The sequence below is a fragment of the Anopheles merus genome, chromosome X (assembly GCF_017562075.2).
Source record: "Anopheles merus strain MAF chromosome X, AmerM5.1, whole genome shotgun sequence".
In the NCBI taxonomy this organism is placed as follows: domain Eukaryota; kingdom Metazoa; phylum Arthropoda; class Insecta; order Diptera; family Culicidae; genus Anopheles; species Anopheles merus.
The window spans coordinates 18545039-18559905 of NC_054081.1; the positions used below are offsets into that span (position 1 = coordinate 18545039).

The window sequence follows — 14867 nt, forward strand, 5'->3', positions numbered from 1 at the left end:
AGTAGTGGACATTGTTTACCGGGTTCACCAATTTCCGCAGAGTTGCTCGTGACCGAAACTTTCCATTAGACACCCGGGACACCTATGGCATTACGCGCTGTGAGAGTACTGTGGGAGGCATGAAAACTGAATGAATTCTACGATATAGTAACAACTCTCATGCTGTTGACATGATATGACATTCTCCAATACTTTTTCGTTTCTCTTTCCACAGTCTACGACCTGCTTTGAAATCATCACGAAATCATCTCCAAAGGTTTGCACCTTCGTTGGGCGCAATGCCTCAGCGAGCGGTGACGTTACGCCGACCCCATCAGCAGTTCCAACCGATCCTACTGGCAGTCCAACGACCGTACCCGGAGTGACTGGATCCACCACAACCGAACCGATCGGCACACATGTCCAGCCAGACGCGGAAGGTCTGGGAGCATTTGGTAGGTGCTGGATGATGCATGACCCCCCCTCCTTCTGTGGTCTTATGTGGTACGAGTTTAATGTCCTTTCTTTTTCACTCTCTCTGTAGGCATTATCATGATCTGTCTGACCGTGGTCAGCACTCTGAGCGCTGGCACGTGGTACCTTGTGCGCCGCCATCCGGATCGATGCCATCAGCTCCATTCGGTGCTGCTGTGTCGCGGGCTCATCAAGAACGATTTCCCCAGCACGATGTACTCGCGCGTAAGTAGTGTACTTTTACCAGACATTAAGGCAGGCAGTGTAAAGAGGTATCTTGTTCTTTTGCAGGTGGACAACAGCGAAACTTCTAGCCTGCTGCTGAACCCTTCGAACGTGATGTCGGATAGCGATGATGATATGTTGATATAAGGAACTCGACCCGACCGTGGCACCCAAGATAACGAACAACCTAACCAACAAATGATGCGTTGTTATTGTGTCGTCGTACTACTGATAACGGCTTAACCGACTTTTGTTGTTGTTTTGTACACCTGTGTAAAATGTTCCTTTTCAAACCAAAAAAAAAACAACTTACATGATGCCAGGGTTTGGCAGCAACGACCTCCATCACCATCCCTTTCGAGCAATACTGAAGGTGATGCGATAACGGAGATACACAAAACACAAGCGGCCAGTAACCTTAACGCAACGCATCTTACAGGAGAGACTGCAGTGGACGAGATATGATGATTTCAGCGTAGTTTACAACCCTTTAAGGACATCCTTAAGACATCTCCTCATCATCCCCGATATGGGTCCTGTTTGCGCAATTGCTGTGAGCTACTGTGATTGAGAGTAAAAAACAAAACAAAACGAAGAAAGGGCAGCAAGCAGAGAAACAGACACCATTTTAGCTTGTAAGAAAAGCCTGTGTGTGCGATGGTTGGGTTTGTGCGTGTGTGCGTGTGTGTGTATAGTAGACAAGATATGAAGATGATGGAAACAGCTAGGATCAAATAAAGGATAATCAAGATGCACTGTTCATTCTAATTCAGCTGCTGCGGTGTGTATGCTGTATTGTAAACATGGCTGACAAGGACTCGTCGATACGTGTTGTTCAAGATTCTAGACCAGCGGTTTTCAGCCTGGGAGGATGGTCTTGATGGGGGTGGGGTGAGTGTGGGAGGGTATTGGTTTGAAATTCCAAACTTTACAATACGTATAATTAGATTTCGTTAAGATTATTGAAATTGAGAGTTTTATATTCTTCAAACGCAAAATTGAAAAAATATCCAATTTAAACAAAAGGCAGTAACAGAAAGAACAGAAGTTACAGAAGAAAAAAATTAAATTGCAAAGGAACAACTCCTAATCAAATCGGTAGGAAGCGTATAATCGCGTTTTTAAATGATACTTCTGCAAAGCTAGTGTTCGAAGATACACTTACTTACACGTACACTTACAGAGTTGTGGGTGGTGATTAGCGGTTCGTTTCCTAACTGTGCAAGAATGGCTATGGTATCTATGCTTGTATTGCTTGTCAAGAATGTTGCAGATCGAAACAAATAACCACTATGGATTGATCATCGAAGGCTTGTGTACGAAACAGCGGCAAGAATCAAACCACTTGCAGCAAATATTTAAACTGTCTAAATGCCCAACAATCATAGGTAATTTAGATTTTACTATAAGCAAGTATTAGAAAAACAAGCAATACTAACGTTTGCATTTAAAAAAAATGGACAAACATTGTCGATTTTTCATGGGTTTATTTTGATCTGCACTAACGAAACGATAATTGCACTTTCATTAATAGTATCCCATGAGTCAGCAGATAAAATTGGTATTAAAAATTGAAGCAACAACGATTAAAGCGTGCGCGATCAAAGAACTGCACCCCGCAGTGTCTGAAATGGAGCGCACCAGTATTTGGACGTCGTTTAAGCCTTTTCCCGGCATCTACAACATCTTATCCCTATCATACAACAATCAGAGCTTCGAAGGAAAGTTCCACTTTCGAATGGCCGACGCTGATCCTGAAAGACAAGAAGCTCAAAATGATGCTGAAAAAGAAGACCGAGGGAAAAGTCGCTATATCGCCACGTTCGCTTCGCCGGGAGATCGATTCGATGAAATAGTACTTGGGAAACATTAAAAAAACATAAAAGGAAGCAGAAATCGCAGAAACGTGGCTTCACAGGGGCAACCAATGACACCAACCAATGTTAATTTTTTCGAGTTTCGGCGGTATTTCTCTATGACACCCTAGTCCGCGAACCGGTGCAATATCACCCAGCTGCATCCTATCGACACGTTCTGGACCAACATGATGCAAAAGCTTTACTTCAACAATTTTGTCGCGAAAACTGAACAGAAATCGAGGAAAAATTGAACCGAGATCTTAAAAACATGCCTTAGTTCTATTTTGCTTTAGATAGCACTGCTGGAAAAAAATGAAGACTCTAACATGAAAGATCTCATTAACAGGCGAAATAACTCCATTGGAGCGAAAATCTCTCTAAAATATACCAACAACAACAACAATAGTCGCTGATCAGATCGTGATAAAGAAACACCGCAATGGACTGATAGGAAAAAATCTAGTGTCATCGTTCTTCCTTATTCGGTCCACCTCCTATACCTCTTAGTCATCATACGGTTTCATCCTATCTCTGCTTCTATGTTTGCATACAGCTGAGTATGTTTTTTTTCATTATCAATACTATCAATGTTCAATACATCTATAAGTTCCTTTCGTATTTGCGCAGATTTTTAAATCTGGCGCGGATCTCAAATTGCAGAGTTCGTAACAGCCGGATTTCGCGATGTTTTGATCGAAACTTCTGTAACAGCCCTGCAAATAGAAAATTCACTAGAAGTTCACTATTTATTTGTGATTATTATTATTAGTCTATCTTATTGAAAATGTGGTCGATTGTTTTATTCTTTTATTTTAGAAAACACGTTTTAGATTAATTTGTGTAGGTGTGTTCCACTGTTAGACATTTCCAGCATGACTTTATTTTTTAAGTAAACTAGTTTCATCGCCATTTAAAATTCTTCAATTTCATCACCATGGTAAACATTCTTCAGCGCAAATAAGGTAATTATAGATTTTTTTAACAGTAGTTTCCTCTCGCTTTCAACAGTTTTACGAGACGCTTCCCCTTGGCAATCGTTTTATATAATAATTAATTAGTATTGCAGCTCTTATTTGCCTGGGCGATAATCAAGTTAAGAAAATGCTCAATATTTACCGATCGTGATCATTGATTTCTCATAGGCACCATACAAACGCAACAAGAAAACACACATGATAGTGCACGTTTTGCTTTGAGATTTTGCTTGTTATTTGTTTACCATTTATATTTGCTCGTTATGAGCGGTTCCACTGTATTAAAACACCTTTTCGACTGTTGAGGATGCTCGTGAGTTTGAAACCCCAGAAGAAGGCAAGCGAAGATATTATTTTAATAAAAATAAAAGGGCGAAAGGGGGCGAAAAGGTTTAAAACTATTGTTCTAGACCAGGGATGATCAATTTTGTTGAGATGCGGGCCTCATTTATAACAAAGCGGTCTTGATGGGACACATGTCAATTAGTACACGATGTAGTGATAATCCTTCAACATATGATTAATTAGTACACGGGGACCATAGGCGGATTTTCCCATAGGCGGACTGAGCGGTAGCGGGGGGGGGGGGGGGGGGGTGCGGCCTTAACGGTCCCCGGTATAAACGGGGCCCCGAGCTAAACCTTCACATGTTAGTTCAGTTTTATAAGCGATTGTTATTTTATTTTTTTAATTTATGCAGATATGAACGGAAAACTAAAACTTTCTCAAAGTAGTACATTCTTACGAGTAAGTGTGTGGAATGGGTTGATAATGTTTATAGCAATCAAAAGTTGTTACCAACTTTGGAGATGATTTTTGAACAAACTTGACATACTTGACATACTTTAGCACTCTTCCATATTACCTCTCATGACGAGAAAAAATGAGGAAGCTCCTGAGAAGTTTCATTTAAATTTGAAAGAAACGTAAGTAAAAATTAGAAAAAGACAAAAGTATCCACTCAAAACATGCGGCCTAACCGGTTGCGGTTTTGGAGTTACAGCACTTTTTGAGTAAAAAAAATTGCTTTTACATTTAGTTGCTTTTAATACCAATATTTCAGCAACTTAAAGAGTTTTTCAGCAGTTTTTAATTATTATTTTCCCATATAATTTGTAACTGTGAGTCATGAGAGCCTTTGCTCTGGATATCAAGATATCCTAATAGCTGTTTTGATTGTTTTATAAAATATGTAAGATATGCTTTACTGTATGTAGGTGATGGCCTGTGCTACTCTATATTCCTTTTTTTGTTATTCTATTGTAATTAATATAATTAGGCAATGCATCTTAAGTAATATTTGTTCTCGATAAACTTTAAATAATCTCTTCTATTCGCTGTTTGTGTTCAAAAGTTTTGATCGTTTTCAGAATTGACTCTAATAATTGTATGTCCATCCGGTCTCATGGTACAGTCGTCAACTCGTACGACTTAGCAACATGCCCGTCATGGGTTCAAGCCCCAAATAGACCGTGTTGCCATACGTAGGACTGACTATCCTGCTATGGGGGGAAATCAATAAGTTACTGAAAACCAACCCCACAAGAGGGTTGGCAGGCCTTGACCGGCATCGGTTGTTGAGCCAAAGAAAAAAAAAATTGTATGTCAGCAAAGCATTTTTACTTGCGTTTGTACAGAAAATTCCAAAATCGTTCCGCAGGCCGCATAGAACGAAGCACAGGTTGCTCATACCTGGGGATAGTAGGGGGTGATCAGAGTTGCAATTTCCGATATATCTATCTCACATTGATAACGTTAATGTCGTCGTCCGAGGCCTGTACTCGTCCAGAGATATTGTAGAAAAACAGCTTGTTCTTAATTATCTGCGACTTGTCCATTCCCTGGACAATCTGTTGGCCCTTCTCGTCAAGAAGCGGTCGCATGAGAAAGAAAGGTTACGAGGTAGGCTATCACACACAGAGACACTGACCGCAGTCGCATCTATAAAGATAGATCACAGCAGAGGAGGTCCTGCGTCTGCTCTCCCCCGGAGGGTGCAATTAATCAGTACGCAATCGGGCAAGATTAGAGCGTGCGGTACGCTTTCATGGTCATGCTGCTCGGTTTTTTTCTTTTCTTCTCTAGGTCTTGGCTGATAGCCGCGGTCGATATCGCACCGATAGGCCTGCCTCGGCGAGTCTTATTTCTCCGGCGTGTTTTCCAATCCGCCACCCATTCGTGTTAGTTCCGCTGAAGAGGTGAAAGTAAGAGCCCATCCATCATGAGCAAGTTGCTACTTTGTGTGCTGCTGTGCGTTCCGCTTGTGGCGGAGGTTAGTGTAGGCGAACCCGTCGCAGACGATGACGCTGCCGGCCGGCTCTATCCGGTCGACTGTGTGGTGCCGAGCTGCCTAACCGAGCTGGACCGTGCCACGGTGTGGCCGTTCGAGGATCCGAATTTTTTCCTGCGCTGCGAGCCGACCGGCACACCGTGGGAGTTGGTACGCCACCCGTGCTCCGGGCGCCGGCTGTTCCATTTCGCTCGTCAGCGCTGCACCGCCCCGCTCGATTGGGAGGTTCCGTGCGGGGGCACGATCAACCCGGGACCACTGGAACCGTGCCCGGAGGTGAGCTGCGCGACCGAGGCCGATCTGGGCAGGCTGTGGCCGACCGAGGAACCGCCCACCTTTCTGCAGTGCATTCCGCAGGCGAGCGGTGGGATTGCGCCTGTGCTGCAGCACTGTCCGTACGGGACCCTGTTTAGCCTGCGGCATCAGGCATGCATTAGCGTGTTCCGCTGGGAGGCGGAATGTAGCTTCGGGGGTGAGCTGACACCCGGGCCGACCGGTGGCGAGCCAACAACGACGGAAATGATCACCACCACGACGCAAATCGTAACGCAGCCGCCACCGACCAGCACCACCGTGCCGGGGTGGACGCTCTGCCAGCGACCGCTGTGCGAGCGGGAAGACCCGGTCCTGTATCCGCACGCCAGCCCGTCCTACTTCTGGCAGTGCGTACCGCAGCCGAACGGATTCTGGGAGGCGCAGATGAGACCGTGCGCCGCCGGCACGTTCTTCCACTACGGCTTGCAGCAATGCGTCTTTCCGGCCGATTGGGTCAATTTCTGCGGGGACGGGGCAGCCAAAGCCGGGGGAAAAGATAACGAGGACACACCGTAACCGGAGGCGCAAAACAAGATAAGGGGAAGCTTGTGCGGCCGTGCAATCATTTCCGGCAATTGACCGTTTTATAGACCGTGCCCGGTGGCTATAAAAAGGGTGTCTCGCTCGCTTTATAGTATTACTAGCCTCTGGACCGGTTCCTGTCAACCCGATCAAATAAAACGAACTGAAGCAAAACAACGCAACCTATCAACATTCGCGGACGTTACAATCAACCGAAACGCAGGCACGTTTGGTGTAGTGTTGGGTAAATATGATTCAGATCTCGAAAGATTGATGAATCTCAAAAGGTTCACGAATCTCAAAAGATTCTTCTATCTCGAAAGATTAATGAATCTCAAGGGATTCGTAAATTTCTGAACTTTCACAGAGCTTGAACTTTTTATTATTCTTCTTCTTGGCATAACAACCTACGTGGTCAGGCCAGTCTATACAGGGTTTCGAGACGTCTAGGCAATACCACGCTGCCGGATAGTTTGTTTTACTACGGGGAGATGGTCCATGCGTGGCTAGGACACACGACGGGTATGTGTTAGGTGGGATTTATAAAATTCAATATTTTGAAAATCATATATCTTCATTCAAAAATATTCATAAATCCCTGGAGATTCATGAATATATAGAGATTCATGAATCCTTGTAGATGCATGTATCTTTCGAGATTCGTGAATCCTTGAAGATTCATGAATCTTTGAATGTTTGTGAATCTTTGAAGATTCGACACGAGATACGAATCACCCATCACTGAAGATTCATATGAATGAAACTCAACGAAAGATTCACGAAACCCAACACTAGTTTGGTGTTTTCCGAAAAAAAAGAAAGAAAAATAATATCTACCCAATGTAAAATTTGTTTATCGATGCAAACCTTTCGTTTAACCTATCAATACATATGTATATTCGCGTTCCGTTACTCACAAGCGCTTGTTTTCACCTCTTCTGGTTCAGCTAATCCCTACCTGTTGTCCGCCTGAAGTCCTTAAGGGACCGATCCGCTCGCATGCCTACTCTAACTACACCACCGTCGCTCCCTATCTGTCCTGCCCCTCGCCGTACGATCCGTGCTCCTTGTAGTTTTCGATCACCAGCGACTTGTGGCGCCGCAGCGTTACGGACAGGTTCTCGGTGCGGGGCGTCACCGCCACTATCTCCACCCGCGACACGACCAGATGGTCCGGGTTGGTGGGACTCGGACCACGCACCACATCGATCTCGTCCTCCACCTCGAGCTGAGCGCTCTTCTTCAGCAGCCGCTTCCCGTTCACCCGTATCTTGCTGTCGTAGAAGAGGGCTTCCACCTTGTTCCGCGCGATGCCGAGCCCGGCCTTGAGGAGCAGATCCGCCCGCATCGAGTTGACGGTGACACGCACCGTGCGCGTGTGCTTGTCCCCGAGCAGCTCCTCGTACTCGTCCTCCCTGCCGGCCAGCTCGTCCTCTGCCTCCTCGTCCAGATCGTCGGTGGCCGCAGGCTGCTGTTTGCCGGACCGTTTGCCCGACTTTGCGCGCGCCGGTTGATGGTGCTGGTTGTGTAACGCGGTTGATAGCAGCAGCGGCACCGTCCGTCGGTTGAGAGGCGTCCAGCAGTGCAGCTGTTGTTGATTGGGCGAAATGGCCGGCTGTACCGGACCGGCTCGAACCGCGCACAGGCCCGCCCGGACGAGCGCGAACGTGTCCGGGCCGAGGAAACGTCGCGGGCGTAAAATAAACGACATTTTGCTTTGCCCGTGCACCAAAACCGACCTGCAGCGGTGTTTGTAGCGCGTGTGACTGTTTGTTTTGATTTGTTCGGCCTTTGGCAACAAACCTGTCAAACTGACTCGAGCGAGAAAGCTTACCGCTTTTGCTGGCAGATGGCGCTGTCGACTTCGAAAGCCCGCACGGACCAAAGCTTTCTTCTTCCGCGAGCTTCCCCGTTTCAGAGCTTTTGTGAGCGGATAGCGTTACGCAGCGTTATGCGTTAGCGTTACTCTATCGAAATTGAAATTCAAATTTACGTTGGATGCGAATATTAGATAGAAAAAGTGTTAAATATTTCCTTCACCGCACTTCCTAACAAAGGCACTAAGAGCATTAGAAACGAATAGCATTACACGAAAGAAAAAAAGTTGTTACAACACCTCGGCAAACCACGCGGCAATGCGCCGTTTCATGTTGAGCGTGAGGTCGGTGGAGCATACGTCCATCGCTTTCTGGTGGAAGACGGGCGATACGCGCGGATAGAAGGCGTACACGTGCCCCAAATAGCCGAACGAAAACATCTGCACCAGCCGCAGCATGGGCAGCCGGTGCGCCCGTCGGAGCAGCCGTGCCGTGATGCATCCGTCGTCGTCATCGTCGTCGCCATCCGCCGCCTTTGTTCCGCAGTACTCCCACCCCATCTCGATCGCTTTCGTCAGCCCGAGCGTGTAGATCTGGTAGGTGGGATAGAGCCAGTAGGGAATGCCGGCCAGAAATCCGGCCACCGCCGCATGCGCCACCCGCTCCCGGCCGTACCGGCGCGCGCACAGACAGCACACCGACCGGAAGATGCCGACGTAGCAGGCCAGAAACAGTCCAAGCTTCAGGTTGCAGGCGGCACGGAATTCGACCCCAAACAGGGCCACCGGGCGGGTCGCGAGCAGGCTCCACTTGCGCAGTACGGCACGGCCCGCCTCCAGGATGAGGCCCACCATGCCGTACTTTAGCACGCCGTCGATAAGGTGCTGGCTGCAGCGGCCCGCATGGCTGCAGCCGGCCGATCCCGCTTGAGTGGAGTTTGGGGGCGCCTCTGGATTGGGGTTGACGAGCCAGAACTGCTTCACGCGGCCGCTGCGCAGGCAGGCCAGTATGAGCGCACTAAACGCCATGAAGGTAAGCGTGGCGAGCGGCTTCGAGCGGCGCGAGTACTGGATGGCGGGGGCGGTACTCTTCCGCACCGCAGCTTCCAAACTCTGTAAGAAAGGACGGGGGGGGGGGGGGAGGGAGACGAAGGGGAAACCATGAAGAGAGGTGGCAGCGACAAACCGGCCCGCCAAACGGGCTTTACCATGTTAAAGAAAGTGATCGCTTGCAGGCGAAGCAGCGGCTTGGGCAGGGGTGGACCGATCGCGACGCCCAGCAGACAGGGCCAGAACATGACGCACCAGTAGTTGAGCCTGCCGAGCAGATTGCTGCATTGGGTAGAAGAGGTCAAGAAAGAGAGAGAGAGAGACTCACAGTGAGTTAACGCTTTCCCTTCCTAGCCGGTCGCGCAAGTCTAACCACACTCACTGTAGCGCACATTGGGCGGAAAGGGACAGAGCGGCCTGTACGTAGGTGCAGAGTGAAATGTACACATACTGGAGCGTGTGCTCGAGCAGATACCGGGCGGTAACGTCGTTCAGCTTCACTAGCGGCGGTAGCTTGAGGCACGGTTGGGATGCGAAAGAAACAAACGGATCAGAACAGCACGGACAGCGACGACTACCAACAGCGAGAACAACTAGAAGCAGAGCGTACCACCAGCAGCGGCACATACAGCTTGAAGCTGCCCGGCATTATCGTCCGCCAGAAGTGCACATTGTACCGGCGGCAGCTGGCGAACTGTGGATGCCAAAGGTCGCGGCAGGTCCGGCCGGCCGCAACACGATCGAACACCAGCTTACTAGACGACACCATACCGTTCACTGAACGGCCGACCGTGCGTTTCGGGTGCCTTTTGGGACAGTTTAGAACCGTGCGCATAACACAGATACACACACACACACACACACGTCCGAAGAACTACAGAATCAAAAAGAGCTACACCAACACTAAGGTGCTAAAGGGCGGGTTTATTGGCACCAGGTGTGTTTGTGTATGTAAGTGTGTGTGTGTGTGTGTGTGTGTGTGTGTGTGTGTGTGTGTGTGGTGTGTGTGTGTGTGTGTGTGTGTGTGTGTGTGTGTGTGTGTGTGTGTGTGTGTGTGTGTGTGTGTGTGTGTGTGTGTGTGTGTGTGTGTGTGGTGTGTGTGTGTGTGTGTGTGTGTGTGTGTGTGTGTGTGTGTGTGTGTGTGTGTGTGTGTGTGTGTGTGTGTGTGTGTGTGTGTGTGTGTGTGTGAGTGAAAATTCGGCCCCAGCGGCACCAGAACATCAGCAGGCGCTCCACGAATGTTCGAGCATCCAGGAGACGAGCCGGCGTTTGATCCGCTCGACCCGGAAGTCGGAGCAGTAGTTGACGCACTTCGAGTTGAACGGTGGCGACAGATGAGAGTGGAAGACCAGGGCGTGGTACATGTAGCCGATCGAGCACATGTGCACCAGCCGGAGGACGGGGAGGCGCTGGAGCAGCTCCATCCAGCGCGGCTTCACCGCGACCGTATTGAGGTGATGCTCCCAGGACATCTGCAAGAGGCAAGAGGCGACGGTGAGTGGATGTGGGCGGAGATAGCAGGCTCGAGCAGACCTCAAGAAATTTGGTAAATCCAAGCGTAAAGATCTGATATTTTGGGTAGAGCAGGTATGCGGCGCCGCTGAGCAGGCCGGCGAGCCGAGCATGCCCGGGACGCTCCCGGCCGGTGGAATGGGCCAACCAGCAGCTGATGCTGCGGAAGCTTCCGACGTAGGCTGCCAGAAAGAGGGGCAGCGCTGGGCCGATGGCTTGCCGGAGCTCACGGGCAAATCGGGCAGGCTCTCCGTAAATCAGGGAGGCTTTCGAGACGAACGCACGGGCAGCTTCGATGGTAAAGCCTACAAGTGCGTACTTCCAGACGCCCTGCAGAGAGAGATATAGAGGAAGCCATTACCCGTGGACACATCAAACGTGTTCATGGAGGCACCACACTCACATCCAGAACGTATGCCTGGCACGATGCCCCGTGCAGACAGGGTGCGGGAGTCGGTTCGCCACCGTCCGGGGCCGTTGACGGGTACATGATCCAGAACTGGTTGACAGTTTTCGCCCGCAGCACGTCCATAATCTTGGCACTGAACAGCATGAAGCAAATTGTCGCCCAAAGTTTCGACTGGCGCAGTAGCTGCAGGCACCGGAGCCTGCTCTTCTTGATCATCACCTCCAGCATCATGTTGAAGTAGGTGATGCCCTGCAGGCGCAGATGGACGTGCGGCAGCTTGGGCACGAGGGCGGCACTTACCAAACCCGGCACGCCCATCAGACAGTAGTAGTGCAGACGGCCGAAGAGTTTACTGTTTGGAAGAGCAGGAGATGATCGTCAGTGGGAATGAATAAAGCGTGGCATATATAGACACGGTGGCGAAAAAAAGGAAGCGATCCTACTAGAGTAAGCACTGCAGCGTCAACCCACTGATGGCCTGGATGTACGTTTTGAACGAAATTGACGCGTAGCCCAGGATGTGATTGAACCAATACTCTGTCGTGTAGCCGCCTCCCTTAACCAGCGGCGGTATCTGCGTGTTTGAGTGCGAAAGGATGCTTTGATTGAAGCGTGTGTACTGTTTTGATTGGCGATGGTGCTGCCTTCACGGCTCCACTTACCACCAGCAGCGTGAGGTACAGCTTGTAGCTACCGGGCAGGAGCGTTTTCGTGATGCCGACGAACGATTGCCAGCAGGTCGCGTACTCGGGATGGCACAGATCGCGACAGGAGCGGCCCGCCGTCACCCGGTAGAAGCACTTGCTCAGCTCGGACATTGTTCTGCAATACGCTACGTCCTACACCATCGACTTGGTACGTCTAAATGTAGTGTTTGTTTGCTTCGTTCTGCCGGGCGGTGGTGCTTGCAAATTATGCACACCGTCGAACGAAAGGTCATTGACATGGAGCCGCGTAATGCTTGGGACAGGCCGGTTTCCGTCACGCAATCGTAGCGGTGGCAGCAACACTGGCCCTCTGCTGGCGCATTGGTACCGAACTCGACACACAGATGACACTAGTATGCTCGAACTCAGCACGGTTCTAGCGTTTCTTTGGTTGAAATCAGGTAATCAGCTGTACAACACCTTAGCAAACAATTTCACTCGCATTACGGAGGCTTCATAACAACGAATAGTAAAATCTTCCCTTCCTTAGCACAGCTAGCTTTAAACCATTGATGTAATATTAACACTTATATAGGAAACTACGTAGAACAGTTGAGAATAGGGAGTTGGGGATAAGAACATGGTAGGAACCAATCCGTCGCCGGCGACTCAATGTGGGACAAGATAGCGGGCAGCAAAGTTTTCTGATGCAGTTCGAGAGCTAGAATAGACGAGAGCAAGAAAATTGAAAGATGAACAAAAGTCCATGAAGCAGACTTCAAAGATTCTAAGCCACTCACGCATAATTCGAGCAGATGTCAATAAACTTGTGGGCGAATTTGGACATGGCCCATGGGTAATAAGCACGGGAGTACGTAACGTAGCACATGGAGGCGATCCACACGAGCGAGGAAAAGGAGACACGATCGAGTCGTTGTACCAGCGCAACCTCGGCGTACTTCTCCGCCAAAAAGTTCCAGTGTGTCTGGGAGGAAGAAAATCAGATCGTTTCTTAGAACGATTCTCAGAGAGAGAGAGAGAGCATACGCTCTGAGGACTTCAGGCAATGCTTACCTGTGTCAGTGCACAGACAGCTAGGTTGAAGATGTTGTAACTCGGATACACGCCGTACCAGCAGCCACTGGCGAAACCGGCCACGGTGCTATCATACTCCTTCACCTGCTGTCGGTGCCTTGCCAGCAGACACGATACCAGCTGTGCATAAACAAAAAAGCCAATCAAAATGCTAAGTGTAAATGCCGTCAAGGAGGACTTGCACAATGCGCAACTCACTTTACATCCAGTGAGTGGATCATCCATTAGTTGCCCTTGAACCGTTTTGGCGGTTTACTGTAAGCGAGAGCTTCCGCGAGAGCCTCTCCTTTATCAACACTTACCCGAAAAGTTCCGTTGTATAGCGTCAAGAACAGTATCAACCGGTAGCGCAGACGGAGCAGCGAGCGTATCCGTTCCGCTGGAGTCTGCTGCCACTGGCCTACCGTCACTATCAGCCGTCTTGCCAGTTCTAGAATCGCACCAAAGGTGAAGTACGTGCGCATGCCGCTCAGTACGTAACGTGCGCATGTAGGCTCCTGATGGAAGCAAACCCGTCGGCACGGAAGTTCGTCTCCGTTAAGCTTCTGCTCGGCCGTCACCTCGCTGCGGTTCCGTCTGATTGGCTGGATGAACCAAAACTCAGTCCGGTGGCGCGTTTTGCGTGCGTACCGTGCGATGCCAGCACTGAGCAGCATGAAGCAGACTGTCCCCACGACCCGGGACTCGCGCATCCACTCGATCACTTTGCTTTCGCGCGACTTGATCCAGCACTCGAGATTCTGTGCGTTGTGAGGTGGGACAAATTTAGAGCGGAATGACACAGCAGCCTACGGCCTACCCACTTACCGCCACGAAAATGGCCTTCGCATGAGTCGTCTGCACGTACGCGGGCATCAGAAACATGGCACAGGACCCGAGCAGCGGTGCCAGCGAGACGGAGAAGTTGTCATGGATCCGGCCCGTCGTGCGCATCATCAGACAGAACGCACCGGTCCAGCAGTTGGCGACGCACAGCGCGTTCAGCATCATTGCGGCGAACTCACGCGTCGTCTGCTCGACGCTCGCTAGCGAAGCGGCCCGTCGATGGTAGATGAGCAACAGCAGCCGGAGCACCGAGATCGGCAGGAAGAAGTGCACGTTCGACCGTACCGTACCGAGCAGGTTACGCCACGCGAATTGGCCACAGTCGACGCCTGGATGTAGTATCTCCTGGCAGGTAGCACCCGCGAGCGCCTGATCGAAGTACTTGCTTAGCGCCGACATCTCCACGGCAGACTTGAACGGTGTTGCTGCTGCTGCCGTAGGCCCGCTCGCTCACTACACTAATGGGATGGTGCGGTGTCGCATCGTACCCTGGAAGCTAACGTTTGACGGCCCCCGTCTTCTGTGTGACCCCGGCTGGAGGGGTGGGGGACGAGTCTGACGATGGTCGTACAGTCGCAGAGTGGAGCAATGTCGCGAAGCAAATTCGGCCTGAACTCAACTACACCTTAGCATTAATTACCCGTCAAACCTATCGCGTGTGCGCGTGGAGTTACTACGAGCAGTTGGATTAGCGCGTATCGCTGTCTCTCTATCTCTCTCTCTTCCTCTCTATCTCTCTGTCCCTCTCTTTCTCTCTCTGTTTCTCCTTCTACAAATCGCAAGGGTGTAACGGAAGCGGTACAAAAAAAAGTAAACTGAAACCTCTCTCGGTCAGCTAAACACTTGGAAGTATAAATGCATGGTAATGGTAGAAA

General features: G+C 49.7%; 5 protein-coding genes across 5 annotated transcripts in view; 1 reads left to right on the forward strand and 4 right to left on the reverse strand.

Moving 5' to 3' along the window:
* The window catches only part of LOC121595097 (cation-independent mannose-6-phosphate receptor), a 94500-nt gene extending 93050 nt beyond the window's left edge, over nt 1-1450 (forward strand). Inside the window, exons 4-6 of the mRNA XM_041918824.1 lie at nt 215-434; nt 524-678; nt 745-1450. Of these exons, the coding sequence (XP_041774758.1) occupies nt 215-434; nt 524-678; nt 745-825 (456 nt within the window). The 3' untranslated portion in view covers nt 826-1450. The remainder of the gene's footprint in view (nt 1-214; nt 435-523; nt 679-744) is intronic.
* A 6022-nt stretch (nt 1451-7472) lies between these two features.
* LOC121594453 (mitochondrial transcription rescue factor 1) lies at nt 7473-8420 on the reverse strand. The gene has a single exon (XM_041917720.1). The coding sequence runs from the start codon at nt 8347-8349 to the stop codon at nt 7669-7671; it is 681 nt and encodes a 226-aa protein (XP_041773654.1). The 5' UTR covers nt 8350-8420; the 3' UTR covers nt 7473-7668.
* Nucleotides 8421-8562: 142 nt separating this feature from the next.
* LOC121594449 lies at nt 8563-10460 on the reverse strand. Its single transcript, XM_041917705.1, has 4 exons — nt 10115-10460; nt 9887-10017; nt 9663-9786; nt 8563-9567 (listed from the first exon to the last, which is right to left on the reverse strand). Exons 1-4 carry the CDS (start codon nt 10337-10339, stop codon nt 8746-8748), a joined length of 1302 nt encoding a protein of 433 aa, XP_041773639.1. The 5' UTR covers nt 10340-10460; the 3' UTR covers nt 8563-8745.
* Nucleotides 10461-10655: 195 nt separating this feature from the next.
* LOC121597713 lies at nt 10656-12243 on the reverse strand. Its single transcript, XM_041923728.1, has 5 exons — nt 12088-12243; nt 11869-11999; nt 11420-11777; nt 11038-11346; nt 10656-10976 (listed from the first exon to the last, which is right to left on the reverse strand). The coding sequence occupies exons 1-5, from the start codon at nt 12241-12243 to the stop codon at nt 10725-10727; spliced, it is 1206 nt and encodes a 401-aa protein (XP_041779662.1). The 3' UTR covers nt 10656-10724.
* A 457-nt stretch (nt 12244-12700) lies between these two features.
* LOC121597706 lies at nt 12701-14639 on the reverse strand. Its single transcript, XM_041923714.1, has 5 exons — nt 13975-14639; nt 13470-13907; nt 13147-13287; nt 12873-13057; nt 12701-12793 (listed from the first exon to the last, which is right to left on the reverse strand). Exons 1-5 carry the CDS (start codon nt 14389-14391, stop codon nt 12742-12744), a joined length of 1233 nt encoding a protein of 410 aa, XP_041779648.1. The 5' UTR covers nt 14392-14639; the 3' UTR covers nt 12701-12741.
* Nucleotides 14640-14867: the final 228 nt, after the last annotated feature.